Source organism: Mytilus galloprovincialis, chromosome 1, assembly GCF_965363235.1.
Source record: "Mytilus galloprovincialis chromosome 1, xbMytGall1.hap1.1, whole genome shotgun sequence".
NCBI lineage: Eukaryota > Metazoa > Mollusca > Bivalvia > Mytilida > Mytilidae > Mytilus > Mytilus galloprovincialis.
This window is the reverse complement of record NC_134838.1, coordinates 101,804,033-101,818,984: the sequence shown is the minus strand read 5'-3', so window position 1 is coordinate 101,818,984 and position 14,952 is coordinate 101,804,033. Positions and strand designations below refer to the sequence as shown.

The window sequence follows — 14,952 nt, the reverse complement described above, 5'->3', positions numbered from 1 at the left end:
CTGTAATTAAATGTCAAGGTCAGATAACTCCTGTCCCCTTATATGATTGATTGATTGGTGTTTAACATCACTTTCAAAACCAGTGTTCTCCCCAGAAATTGTGGATAGCATCACATTTGGCGTAAAAAATTAATTGCTCTATTTCCTTTTTTGACAACACTATTGTGTTATTTCGTGGCAGTCAGTTTATATTGGTTGGATGAGACCTGGGTGCCATGAGAGAACTGCTGACATTCTGTAGGAAAACTGACAATTCTAGTCAATTAAGATTGGAGTCCAGTGTACCCAGCCACAGAGGCCTCTTTGTCTCCTTACAAACATTCTATTTAGACCAAATATAATTAACTATTTAGTTGCTAGCTTCTACACCATTTAGTCTCATTGGCAATGATACCACATCTTATTTTTGTATTAACCTCTTTATAACATGTCATTGAACAAGGATTAGGGATCAAAGTCTACTGCCATATGTCAAATAGATAAGAAAAATTTATACAGAATATTGCTAGTCTTGATATACTACCTTATGAAGTATTTAAATTATTCAATTTCATATTACTGTTACAGATACAGGCAAGTAATAAACATACATTTCTAAACCTATTACTTTAATGGTAACAAGAAAAAGAAACATACTTTAAATTTCATTATTTTATATTTTATTTTGTTTTATAACCTTCAACATTTATATCACAATCACTTACAAATACATGCTTATGAATAATGTGAGAAATAAGTCATTGGTACTGATAAGGTAATAAGCTTTAAAGCCTAGTAGGGGTCAAGGTCAGAGTGACTTAATTTTGGTATTTGACACATCTGTTCAATAGTTTTGCACTTACAGAATGACAATGTTTTACTATCATTAAGGTCAAAGTCAGTAAGATGCCTCTGCATACAAAGTTTAGTTGATCTAAGTGCTACGTTATGACCAATCACATATCAGGAAATGTTAAGATATCATAAGGATTAAATGTCAAAGTAATAGAATGCTGAAATCATCAAAATAGTTGACAGTCATACTGAGGAAACATCTCTGAAAAATATGTGACACAGTATAACTTTAGCTATTATCTGCTCTTTGGTTGGGTTGTTGTCTCTTTACATATTTCCAATTTCCATTCTAAATTTTATCAAATATTCCTCATAATGTAGCCATTAGTGTGAACAACATTTCTTTGATATAGTTACACTTCTAGATATAAACAAATTGAAACAGATATTGTATTGTATATAACAAATATCATACATGTAACTGTCTTCATGAACAACAAAAAACAATGAAATTAAGTCAGAACTTTTACATGTGGCTATCACATCTTTTTTTGTCTGGGGACTAGACGTTAGTTCATCACAAGAGGAGCTGTTGACATGAAAATTATTTACGCTTCATGTATCATCCTCTATCTCCTCTTCATCACTAAAGTAGGCATCCTTTTTGTATTTCTTCTTCTTTGGTTCCTCCTCAACATCAGCAAAATACATACTGCTCTCCCCATACCTCATTGATGTCTTTTCCATCTGTTCTCTCTACAAAATACGTTTTATAAAGAAATCAAAGATGTAGTCTACAATTGTAAAAAATATATACTAACACTAGCAGTAAATTAAATTCAAATTCTACTTACAAGTCACAGCAGCAAATGACATATTTTCAATACTAAAACACTTTTACAGCAGGAATAAAGATGTCAAAAAGGGAGTAAAATTATTCATAAAATTAAATTTCATCTAAATAAATGGGGAATGTGTCCATGGAACATAGATGATGCCCTCACTTGAATATCATACAAAGTGTTATAAAGGGACATAACTGTAGAAGGGTAAAAGTGACGCTTCCCAAATTTGTACTTGATCTGAGTTTTGTGGAAAAAAGTACTGTGTATTTACATGAAATTGGTTGAGGCAAACTTAAGTTAGTGAATGAAAAAAATTCAGCAATTTTACCATTTGTAAAGGGACATAACTATAGTGACATCCCCAAAATTCAAACTTGATCTGTATTTTGTGGTAATAAGCATTGTGTATAAGTTTCATAGCATTGGGTTGTGGCAAACTGAAGTTAGAGAACAGAAACCAAAAATTTATCAATTTGTCCATTTGTAAAGGGGCTTAACACTAGAATAGTTAAAATTATGCCACCAAAATTCAAACTTGATCTGTGTTTTGTGGTAATAAGGTAATAAGCATTGTGTATAAGTTTCATAACATTGCATTGAGACAAACTAAAGTTAGATAAAAGAGACGCCCGCCAGATCTGCTCTGAATAATCAGGAGGCATATCTCTAGATTGAGAAAAGTGAAATTTTCCACTGCCCTTAAAATCAAATCAGTGTCAAATTGCTCCTAGTCTTTAAAAAATTTGCTCTTCTGTCCTTAAATCCTGGCTAAAATACTGTAGTATTTACAAAATAAGACTGGTATGAAATGATCATCACTGAGAAGCCTGTACCTGATATTTGATGGCAGCAGCCAGACTGTCTAATGCTGGGTTTTCTGTGTTATCGTCACTGTCTTCTTCCTCCTCCTCTGTATCACCCCTGGAAAAAAATTATAAGTCATAAACAAATAAATTGGTATTAACTGCATGATCATATAAAGCTCTAACTAAAAATCATTAAACTAAAAATGTTTATTGAATAAAAGCAAGTCTCTTAGAGAGTATTTTTTATACTGTATGCCATGTATATTTTGATTGGAAATTGGAAAATTCGAAGAACCTTCATGCCTTATTCAGCAAATCATAATTTAAATTGTGAAAGTACTTTTATTCGTAGGGTACCAATTTTGGTGGTTTTTGTGGATGGCTATATCCACAAATTTAAGTGGCCAACAAACTGTTGTTCAAATGTAGATATTGAAAGATCCCCATTTAGGTTCGACTACATGGATACAGATATAGAATCTATAGAATACATTGAATAAATGTATCAGGAAAATCATTATGAACTTTGAATAGAATTTTCACTCACTTAATTTAAACTGTAAAACTTTAACATTTTAATTCTCATGAAAATTTGGTTTTAATTGATGAAAGTCAGACATGCCATTATGATATGCAATGATGATGTTTTCATTTTATCTACTCATAATTATCTTATAAGAAAAACTAGTAGCCTCATATTGCTTTTTTAAAACTAAATACTACAATTCAAAGTACCTTTGTAACATTTTTTAAGTAAACATTTTTTTGTAGCAACATGTCTATGGGCCAATTACCATCTCTGATGATCATTAGATGATGTGTGAGTAGAAGTTATAAGCAATGTCAGAATATGGCAGCAGAAATTATTTAACTTACATTTATTTGGGCAACCAAGTGTTTAACTGCCTCATGGTACAATAAAAGGATTTTATTTCAGTGTATAGATATTGTAAAATAGCAAATGCTCAACAAAATGTGAATCTCAACTGATATTGTATGATATCAAATACAGGGCTTTCCCTTGAAATTGAAGTAGAAGCCTATATTACAATTATAGGTGGCTGTTACATGCGTTCGACGAAGCCAGACACCCAACAAGCTGTAAGCTTGGTGCTTTACGGCAGGGGTCTTTGGGCCGCTCAAGGCCCCCATAAGCTCTGGCATAAATAGAGCAAAATCCTGCATTCTTGCAATCTCCTGGCACCTAATTTCATCTTTCAAATGACCATTTTTTATGTATGAAATTAAAGAAAAAAAAAATCTCAAAGAAATATATTTTTTTTTAATGTAATGGTTTGTTTTTTATTTTCTTTACCTTATGCTTAAAATTCATTTGCTTTTAAAGGAGTTTTATTTCTGTAATAATCTGATTTGTAAGAAATCTTGATCGATTTATTTTGCATAACTATACGTGCATTTGTAAACAAATGACCCCCCTTTTTCTCCAAAGACTGTACGCGTATTTAAATCATAGAATTATTTTTCAAGCATTGACAGAAAATTAATATATCCTCTGATTTTCTCTTTTTTTGAAAACTTTTCAATATTTTGGATACATAAATCATTTGGAAATGTTATTTATTTGTGGTCGAGTCAACAATATTCTACTTTTGTTTTTTACCTTAATTCTCTGAACACCACATGGGCTTCGAACTAGAGGCTCTCAAGAACCTGTGTCGCTCACCTTGGTTTATGTGCATATTAAACAATGGAAACAGATAAATTCATGACAAAATTGTGTTTTGGTGATGGTGATGTGTTTCTAGATCTTACTTTACAGAACATTCTTGTTGCTATAATTATTTCTATCTATAATGAACTTGGCCCAGTAATTACAGTGGAAAATATTTTCTAAAAATTGACAAAAATTTATGAAAATTGTTAAAAAATTGCTATAAAGGACAATAACTCCTTAAGGGCATACGATACAGTTACAGGGGAGGTAATTACGTTGCTAACGTAAAATGTTATTTTCGCGACGTCAAACTGTGACATATCGGGAAAAGATGCATTTTTCGACTGATTTTTATCATTCAAACTGATTTAATTTGAAAACGAGTGCATGGACCCCTATTTTTTAAAATGACATTTTGTTTCATTTTGCAGGAAGATTATGTGGACCAAATTTTATAAAACTGTAAATAGTGCATTTTTTTTAATTTTGATTTTTTATTGCTGTATTATCAAAAAATGACGTTTTTTTCTCAATTCATGACCATTTGAAAAATATGTATTATTTCTGAATAAAAAATGTATAAATTTTTAAGATACTTATAAAATACAGAAATTACAAATTATTTAACAAAAAACAATTTGTGTTTATCTTTAAAAACAAAAAAGTTACGGCTTTTATTCGAAAGAGAAAATACGGCCAAAAATTCAAAATTTTGAGTAAATATACAAAATTTCTACCTCGTTTAAGTCAAAAAGTAGCACATGAAGGTATATTTTTTATTACATATTTGATTTAATCAGGTAAAAAATAGTCTATATGCAAATTTTCATCATCTTGTAAATACAGGATTAAAACTGTATGGTATGCCCTTAAGGGGTCAAAATGACTTATTTGTAGATCTTATTTTGCTTAACATTATTGCTGTTTACAGTTTATTTTTATCTATAACCAGGTGCTCCGCAGGGCGCAGCTTTATACGACCGCAGAGGTCGAACCCTGAACAGTTGGGGCAAGTATGGACAAAACATTCAAGCGTGATACAGCTCTGAATTTGGATTGTGATCAAATTTTTGACATTACATGGGTTTTTTTTACACAAAACAAATGTCAAGATTTTACAAATCAATTAAAGATTTCTTCTTCAAACTTTTTAAATCTAAAATTAAATAGTTGACACAGCATAGGTTTCTGACACAGAATGAATGTGGTCTAATGAACTTAAAAGTTTTTTTTTGCCTTTGAGCAATTCACTATGCTGTTGAATATTAATCCTCTCAAAAAAATGTTTGAAGAAATTTTCTTTTTATTTATAAAAACTGAAATGAGAAAAATTTAAACCCCCCCTTTTTTTTCACATCCCCGTTTCCCTTTCTCCAAAACTGATATCAATTCAAATTTCTAATGGAGTTTGCAACAATAACTACTCTTTTAAATACATCATAAAATATTAAAATGTAAAATAAAGTGCTTGTTATCACTGAATGGTAAAGATTGGTTGGTAGTAAAAGTGAATATACATTGTTTATTGTATAAAACAATAAAAAAAACTTCATCAGCAACATTTTATATTGGCAAATTTCCAATGAAGTTATTTACATAAAGTTATTGGCAAATAAAAATAGAAAATGACATCATAGTCATGTCTGGCAAATGTCCAACATACATTATCTAAAAACATTTTAGATAAGATAAGGAAAAAAAGCTTCATCAGCAACATTTTATATTGGCAAATTTCCAATGAAGTTATTTACATAAAGTTATTGGCAAATAAAAATAGAAAATGACATCATAGTCATGTCTGGCAAATTTCCAACATATATTATCAACTACTATTCTATACAAAGAAAGATAACTCCAATTGAAAATTAATTGCTATTGCACAATATTGTGCAATTAGATATTTCTTGCTATTGTGCAATACTGTGCAATTGAAAATTTCTTGCTATTGCACAATACTTGATATGGAATCCTGATTTGGACCAACTTGAAAACTGGGCCCATAATCAAAAATCAAAGTACATATTTAGATAAAGCATATCAAATAAGCCCAAGAATTTAATTTTTGTTAAAATCAAACTTAGTTTAATTTTGGACCCTTTGGACCTTAATGTAGACCAATTTGAAAACTGGACCAAAAATTAAGAATCTACATACACAGTTAGATTTGGCATATCAAAGAACCCATTTATTCAATTTTTGATGAAATCAAACAAAGTTTAATTTTGGACCCCCATTTGGACCAACTTGAAAACTAGGCCAATAATTAAAAATCTAAGTACATTTTTAAATCCAGCATATCAAAGAACCCTAAGGATTCAATTTTTGTTAAAATCAAACTAAGTTTAATTTTGGACCCTTTGGACCTTAATGTAGACCAATTTGAAAACGGGACCAAAAATTAAGAATCTACATACATACTGTACCCCGCCGCAATTTTGCGCCTGTCCCAAGTCAGGAGCCTCTGGCCTTTGTTAGTCTTGTATGATTTTAAATTTTAGTTTCTTGTGTATAATTCGGAGTTTAGTATGACGTCCATTATCACTGTACTATTATGCATATTTTAGGGGCCAGCTGAAGGACACCTACGGGTGCGGGAATTCTCGCTACATTGAAGACCCATTGGTTGCCTTCAGCTGTTGTCTGCTCTATGGTCGGGTGGTTGTCGCTTTGACATATTCACCATTTCCTTTCTCAATTTTATTTGTAGTTAGATTCGGCATATCAAAGAACCCCAATTATTCAATTTTTGATGAAATCACACAAAGTTCAATTTTGGACCCTTTGGGCCCTTTATTCCTAAACTGTTAGAACCAAAACTCCCAAAATCAAACCCAACCTTCCTTTTACGGTCATAAACCTTGTATTTAAATTTCATAGATTTCTATTTACTTATACTAAAGTTATGGTGCAAAAACCAAAAATAATGCTTATTTGGGCCCCTTTTTGGCCCCTAATTCATAAACTGTTGTGACCTCAACTCCAAAAATCAATCCCAACCTTTCTTTTGTGGTCATAAACCTTGTGTTAAAATTTCATTGATTTCTATTTACTTATACTAAAGTTATTGTGCGAAAACCAAGAATAATGCTTATTTGGGCCCTTTTTTGGCCCTTAATTCCTAAACTGTTGGAACCAAAACTCCCAAAATCAATCCCAACCTTCCTTTTGTGGTCATAAACCTTGTGTCAAAATTTCATAGATTTCTATTCACTTAAACTAAAGTTATAGTGCGAAAACCAAGAAAATGCATATTTGGGCCCTTTTTGGCCCCTAATTCCTAAAATGTTGGGACCAAAACTCCCAAAATCAATCCCAACCTTCCTTTTGTGGTCATAAACCTTGTGTTAAAATTTCATTGATTTCTATTCACTTTTACTAAAGTTAGAGTGCGAAAACTAAAAGTATTCGGACGACGACGACGACGCCAACGTGATAGCAATATACGACGAAAAATTTTTCAAATTTTGCGGTCGTATAATAATATTCTAAATAACCAAAATCTGAAAAATTTCCTTAAAATTACTAATATGGGGGCAGCAACCCAACAACAGGTTATCAGATTTGTCTGAAAATTTCAGGGCAGATAGATCTTTACCAGATAAACAATTTTACCCCTCATCAGATTTGCTCTAAATTCTTTAGTTTCAGAGTTATAAGCCAAAATCTACATATTACCCCTATGTTCTATTTTTAGCCATGGCAGCCATCTTGGTTGGTTGGCAGAGTCACGCCAAACATTTTTTAAACTAGATACCCGAATGATGATTTTGCTTAAGTTTGGATAATTTTGGCCCAGTAGTTTCAGAGGAGAAGATTTTTGTAAAAGTTTACGGACAACGGACACCAAGTGATGAGAAAAGCTGAAAGGTCAGCTGAGCTAAAAAAAGAACTTCAAAAGATACTGCTTTCCAGATTCTAAACAACATGATCTACAACACTTTCTTTTATTTGACTGATATTATTCCATAACATAAAAGTGTCATCCTATCTGATTGTCTTCACGTTCTAAAGCCTAAACCAACAATTTAATGACCATCAGAATGTCTCTATTGTTGTCATTCAATGACCACCGGAACGTCTCCCTTGTTATCTTTGAAAAGAAACGAAGTATTCTGACTTTAAATAGACAACTACAACCAATCAGTGACCTGAATTCATGTGAACTATATTTAGCCCAAGGTAAACACTGACTTTTCATCCTTGTTTATCGTGACTGTGACTTTGCGACATTCTGTCTCTCGGCTGCCTGTAAACATTTGGAAAAATTTTTTGTTCTTTGTGAATTTATATTTTTGTCAGTGAAGTAGCTGGCACTTGAAGCCATCGTAAACGGCTGAAATCTGCCGTCTACTGGCTACTTTGGGAAGCCCTGCAAATATGTTTACTATGTTAGCCTATCAAAATAACCATCTTACTTACTCTCCTTCAAACTTTTTCCTTTTTCTTTCTTTCTTTGGAGGAGGTTCTCTTTCCCCAAGTAGATTTTTGGGGCATTTATAACTCAGATGTCCTTCTTCCTGAAATTAATAAATTGTATTTGAAGGAATTAATCCTTTAGTAGGTGAAAGATACTGCATATAATTAAGTTATACATCACAAAAAAAAACTGGACCTAACATATCAGTTTATTTCCTCATTTAAAGTCATATGAAACCTATAACTAAGTGGATAGTTTTCATTATAAAACTTATGTACATATGCTTTTTTTTTAAAAAAAAAATTCTTTAATTTGTCCACATTTACAAGAAGTTTACTTTTTTTTAATTGCTTGCTTCCAGGAAGCAATTGGCCGATATATTTTTTCATATGCAAGTGACCTAAGCGTGACATTTCTCGTAAAAATGTGGTAATCCCAATACGTATGGATCTGTCATTGAAATAAACTATTATCTGATTGTACATGTTATACACGTGCTCAATATCCATGATTCTTTGTTGATTGTTTACTTTAAGGTGACAATCCGTAAACTACGGCTTCTAAACACATCAATTAATTAGCTGCTATTTTTGTTAAAACATAAGAGACAGAGACAAAAAACTAGAGGCTCTAAAGAGCCTGTGTCGCTCACCTTGGTCTATGTGCATATTAAACAAAGGACACAAATGGATTCATGACAAAATTGTATTTTGGTGATGGTGATGTGTTTGAAGTTCTTACTTTACTGAACGATTTTGCTTCTTACAATTATATCTATAATGAACTTTGCCCATTAGTAACAGAGAACTATATTTGGTAAAAATTTACATAAATTTACCAAATTAATGAAAATTGTTAAAAATTGTTAAAAATTGACTATAAAGGGCAATAACTCCTTAAGGGGTCAATTGACCATTTAGGTCATGTTGACTTATTTGTAGATCTTACTTTGCTGAACATTATTGCTGTTTACAGTTTATCGCTATCTATAATACTTTTCAAGATAACCAAAAACGGCAAAATTTCTTTAAAAATAACCAATTGGAGGGCAGCAACCCAACAACCAGTTGTCCAATTCATCTGAAAAATTCAGGGCAGATAGATATTGACTTGATTAACAATTTAACTTCATGTCAGATTTGCTCTAGATGCTTTGGTTTCATAGTTATAAGCCAAAAACTGCATTTTACCCCTATGTTCTATTTTTAGCCGTGGCGGCCATCTTGGTTGAATGGCCAGGTCATCGGACACATTTTTCAAACTAGATACCCCAAAGATGATTGTGGCCTAGTAGTTTCAGTGGAGATTTTGTAAAAGATTACTTAGATTTATGAAAAATGATTAAAGATTGACTATAAAGGGCAATAACTCCTAAAGGGGTCAACTGACCATTTTGGTCATGATGACTTATTTGTAGATCTTACTTTGCTGAACATTATTGCTGTTTACAATTTATCTCTATCTATAATAATATTCAAGATAATAACCAAAAACAGCAAAATTTCCTCAAAATTACCAATTCAGGGGCAGCAACCCAACAACCGATTGACCGATTCATCTGAAAATTTCAGGGCAGATAGATCTTGACCTGATAAACATTTTTATCCCATGTCAGATTTCCTCAAAATGCTTTGGTTTTTGAGTTATAAGCCAAAAACTGCATTTTACCCCTATGTTCTATTTTTAGCGGTGGCGGCCATCTTGGTTGGTTGACCAGGTCACGCCACACATTTTTTAAACTAGATACCCCAAAGATGACTGTGGCCAAGTTTGGATTAATTTGGCCCAGTAGTTTCAGAGGAGAAGATTTTTGTAAAAGATTACTTTAATTTACGAAAAATGGTTAAAAATTGAATATAAAGGGCAATAACTCCTAAACGGGTCAACTGACCATTTTGGTCATGTAGACTTATTTGTAGATCTTACTTTGCTGAACATTATTGCTGTTTACAGTTTATCTCTATCTATAATAATATTCAAGATAATAACCAAAAACAGCAAAATTTCCTCAAAATTACCAATTCAGGGGCAGCAACTCAACAACCGATTGACCGATTCATCTGAAAATTTCAGGGCAGATAGATCTTGACCTGATAAACATTTTTATCCCATGTCAGATTTCCTCAAAATGCTTTGGTTTTTGAGTTATAAGCCAAAAACTGCATTTTACCCCTTTGTTCTATTTTTAGCCATGGCGGCCATCTTGGTTGGTTGACCAGGTCACGCCACACATTTTTTAAACTAGATACCCCAAAGATGATTGTGGCCAAGTTTGGATTAATTTGGCCCAGTAGTTTCAGAGGAGAAGATTTTTGTAAAAGATTACTTTAATTAACGAAAAATGGTTAAAAATTTACTATAAAGGGCAATAACTCCTAAACGGGTCAATTGACCATTTTGGTCATGTTGACTTATTTGTAGATCTTACTTTGCTGAACATTATTGCTGTTTACAGTTTATCTCTATCTATAATAATATTCAAGATAATAACCAAAAACAGCAAAATTTCCTCAAAATTACCAATTCAGGGGCAGCAACATAACAACCGATTGACCGATTCATCTGAAAATTTCAGGGCAGATAGATCTTGACCTGATAAACATTTTTACCCCATGTCAGATTTGCTCTAAATGCTTTGGTTTTTGAGTTATAAGCCAAAAACTGCATTTTACCCCTATGTTCTATTTTTAGCTGCGGCGGCCATCTTGGTTGGTTGACCGGGTCACGCCACACATTTTTTAAACTAGATACCCCAATGATGATTGTGGCCAAGTTTGGTTTGGTTTGGCCCAGTAGTTTCAGAGGAGAAGATTTTTGTAAAAGCTAACGCCGGACGACGCCGGACGCAAAGTGATGAGAAAAGCTCACTTGGCCCTTTGGGCCAGGTGAGCTAAAAATGATTATTTTTGTGTAAGAAATGATAAAATCTTGCACAGAAGACTAAGTTTATGATATATACATGCATTAGTTTAAAAATTGGATACACATTTTTTTCACCAGTCACTCGTTTCATATGACTTTAACTTTCAAGTTTTGGGAGCAACATCACCTTCATTTTTCACTATTAGTCTTTGCTAAATTTCCATTTTTTAAATAAATTGTGTAGAAATTAACATTGTTTCAGATAAAGAATTACTTGGGATGAATAAAGAATTATCCTGTCCAGTACAAGAGTGAAAAGTTCACATAACATTTCATTGCATATAAATAAAAAAGATAATAACCATCATCAGAAGTAAACCAATCAAATTTTCAACCCTTTTTTTCCTGTTTACATACTTAAGTAACCATGTCACCTAAGGTTTCCAAAACAATTTATAGAAATATCAAATAAAAAAGAATGGTGCTTTAAAACAGCTTATGTACATGTACAATGTATGTTTATGACTGATTTTTTTTCTGCACTGAAATGCTGCAGGGTTAAATTTCTACAACTTTGAAGTTTAAGTGAATATTTTTGATCAACCCTTTTTCATATAAAACTGAATGTGATATACTATGATTTAGTGGTATTACACCTTTAGAAAGTGACTTACACCACACTCATAACATCGAGATTTATCAGGGTAATCTTTCCTCTTGATGAATTCTTTAGCTCTTCCATTGTCTTTAGCTACTGTACATGTAATGGTTCTATCAAACATCTAAAAATACATGATTAATTGAAGTGTTAGTTGTTAATTATTGGTGTTATATATGCTAACACAAGTAGCAAGGAAAAGTTTGTTCCCAAGAAATGATTGGTAGCAATTCATTTATGACATCAAATTGTCAGGATTTCTTATATAGTTATTTTTGTGACTCTGTGAAAAAGGTGACCATCTCTGATGATGCCACAGTGAAGAAATATTGTAACACACTAGAGGCAGTGATCTAATCTATATTCTATGCATGTGTGAATGTTTTATAGTGAATCTCCAACAACTGACACTATTGTGAGATTGATACCATTTCTGTCCATGCTGCAGTACATAATTAATTAGTTTTTAAAATGTTAATAATTGAGATTTTATTCAAACCCATTTTTAAATTTTGTTTTCATAAAAAAAAAAAATCAAGTTAATTCCTCATTAATTCATGTACAATGTACATGTAGTCTCTGGTACATGTATCTTCGTCCTCTTAAAATTAATAGTTTTCTGATTATTGTCTTATTGAAAATTAAAATTTCACCAACATTTTTTAGTATCAATTACAAATGAATTAATCGAAATTATCATTTGAGGACTTCAACAATAAATTATATAATGATATGAAATAATGTACAATACCTTTGTTCTGTTCAAAGCTCGCACAGCTTTGAAGGCTGAATCTTTTTCAACAAACATCACAAAAGCCACACCTTTACTTTTCCTTGTTGCATGATCCTTCAAGATAGTTACCCTGCAACATAAATAAGTAGTAAACATTGTAAAATATACTATGTTTTAAATTTTTTTTAAGTATTGGCCCCAAGATACCAGCAAGAAACTGATTAACTGCAGCCTATTTTAAGTTTAATAAATGGGGAATGTGTCCATGGGATACAGATAAAGCCCCTGTTTTTGCGCACTTCTGAAAGTTTTTTCAGTCAGATGCTGGCGAGATTATCACGGGATAACAACGTTACCTTACAATTATCGACGTCAGCCACTACAGTGACGTCACTGTGGGCTCTGATGAGTTGTTATCAAAAGTTATAGCTGAACAGACATGTTTGATTATAAAGCATAAATATCATACTTTTAACATCCACAGATGCTACCAAATTCCTTAAATCTTGTTATGTCAAGAGATTTTATCAATTTAATACTGAATACATATCAGATTAACTTGTCTTCCCATTAGACATACTGTTCCCAAATAAATTTAAGAAAAAAACATTGTTACAATTTCAGCTGGGCATACTGGGGCTGATAACACCAGAAAAATGGGGTGTTCACTAAAAACTGGGAATACACCGCTTTTCCTAACTTGAGCCCAACCTGTTTGTTGTTCCTGAAATACTTTTTTTTAAAGTTTTTACAATTAAAACCTGCACTTTTGTAAATGCCATGCCATCAATTAGAATAGAAAAGGAAGTCCCTGTAAACTGTTGTTTTTCAAACCAGAAAACTGGGGTGTTCCCTGAAAACCGAAGACATCCGTACCCAAATTTTCCTCGACTTGTACCCAACCTGGTAAACAGTTATAAAAACACACTCCTGTCAATGAATGCATACCTAGTTTTGATCTATAAAATTATTTTTTATATAGTTACGACGTTGAAGCAAAAACATAAAATAGCCAATTGTTTGGACTAGCGCATGCCTTGAACCTGATTTTTAGTTCTGACATAAATTATCAAATCTAAAGTTTCTAAACTCACTTTGCAACCTTTCCATATTTTTCAAATATTTTGTGAATATCGTTATTTGTCAGTGAAAAGGGAAGGTTGCCAACATATATAGTACTTTTACTGGGCACCAAACCCCCGCTCATTGTGGCTATCGCCTTTCAAACTTCGCAATAAACAGAATATAAAATAATAAGAAAAAATACCGGAAGTAGTGAAACTAAAACAAGCATAAAACCAACACCGGGTGGTACTTGTTATTTTTCCGAGTTAATGCCGAATAATCCAATACCTCAACAACCTCCATAAAAAAGGACCCAATTGTGATATTTATTATCCGAAAAACTAAGCTAAATTGAATTGGCATCTCCGCAGAACATATCAAAACTGCTAGAAGTATTTTTTCACCAATGGTAACCTCCATCTTTAATTTAATCACAATAGCTAGTCTCACAAAACAAACTTACCGAAGTTTCTTTAAGACTAGAATTAACCCAGTACTAAAAAAGTTGAAAGATCCAACATTGGAAGAAAGTTACAGAGGTATCACAGTGACAACAACAATCACCAAACTGATTAAATATGTATTGTTACCACGTCTTACCTGTAACCAAAAACTTTATCCAAGCAGACATGCAATTTGGTTTTACAGAAGGTCTCTCTATGCTAATGGGGTCAGACCTATAATCCGACAGTCCCATAATCCGACAGTCCGATAGTCCAACAGTCCTTTAATCCGACAGCCCGATAGTCCGACGCACGGTCACTTGTCTCTCAAAAGTATGTCTATATAGACATGGAACGTTTGTAAATTGGTATATTTTTTTTCACACAGAAAATTAACAAATCAGTCAGTATGACGTCTTGTACAGGACCGCAATAATCCCATACGAATCTGAAATGAACGGAATCCGTTCACCTTTAAACATGATCGCTCTCATTCAAATTCGCCCCCTTTCACTTTCACACCCTACACGTTCTTACCAAAAATCTGTTTGCACCCTATACGTTTGCTTTTTAGTATAAAAACAATGATAAACATATTTATAGCTACACTATCACTGCCCAATTAATATAGTATCCAAAGCTCGATTTTTTTTCTCATAATTTCATAATAAATT

The 14,952-nt window shown here is 32.4% G+C and overlaps 1 protein-coding gene across 1 annotated transcript; it reads right to left on the bottom strand.

The window, feature by feature from the left end:
• Positions 1 to 1,210: 1,210 nt before the first annotated feature.
• On the bottom strand, positions 1,211 to 14,039 carry LOC143047621 (zinc finger CCHC-type and RNA-binding motif-containing protein 1-like). Its single transcript, XM_076220789.1, has 6 exons — positions 13,865 to 14,039; positions 12,789 to 12,900; positions 12,054 to 12,161; positions 8,520 to 8,617; positions 2,453 to 2,540; positions 1,211 to 1,530 (listed from the first exon to the last, which is right to left on the bottom strand). The coding sequence occupies exons 1-6, from the start codon at positions 13,975 to 13,977 to the stop codon at positions 1,390 to 1,392; spliced, it is 660 nt and encodes a 219-aa protein (XP_076076904.1). The 5' UTR covers positions 13,978 to 14,039; the 3' UTR covers positions 1,211 to 1,389.
• Positions 14,040 to 14,952: the final 913 nt, after the last annotated feature.

Coding starts and splice junctions, on each gene's coding strand:
- LOC143047621 (XM_076220789.1), bottom strand. CDS start 13,977: ATGAGCGGGGGTTTGGTGCCCAGTAAAAGTACTATATATGTTGGCAAC. Junction 12,901..13,864: donor AAATATGGAAAGGTTGCAAA/GTGAGTTTAGAA, acceptor TTTATGTTGCAG/GGTAACTATCTTGAAGGATC. Junction 12,162..12,788: donor GAGCTTTGAACAGAACAAAG/GTATTGTACATT, acceptor ATGTATTTTTAG/ATGTTTGATAGAACCATTAC.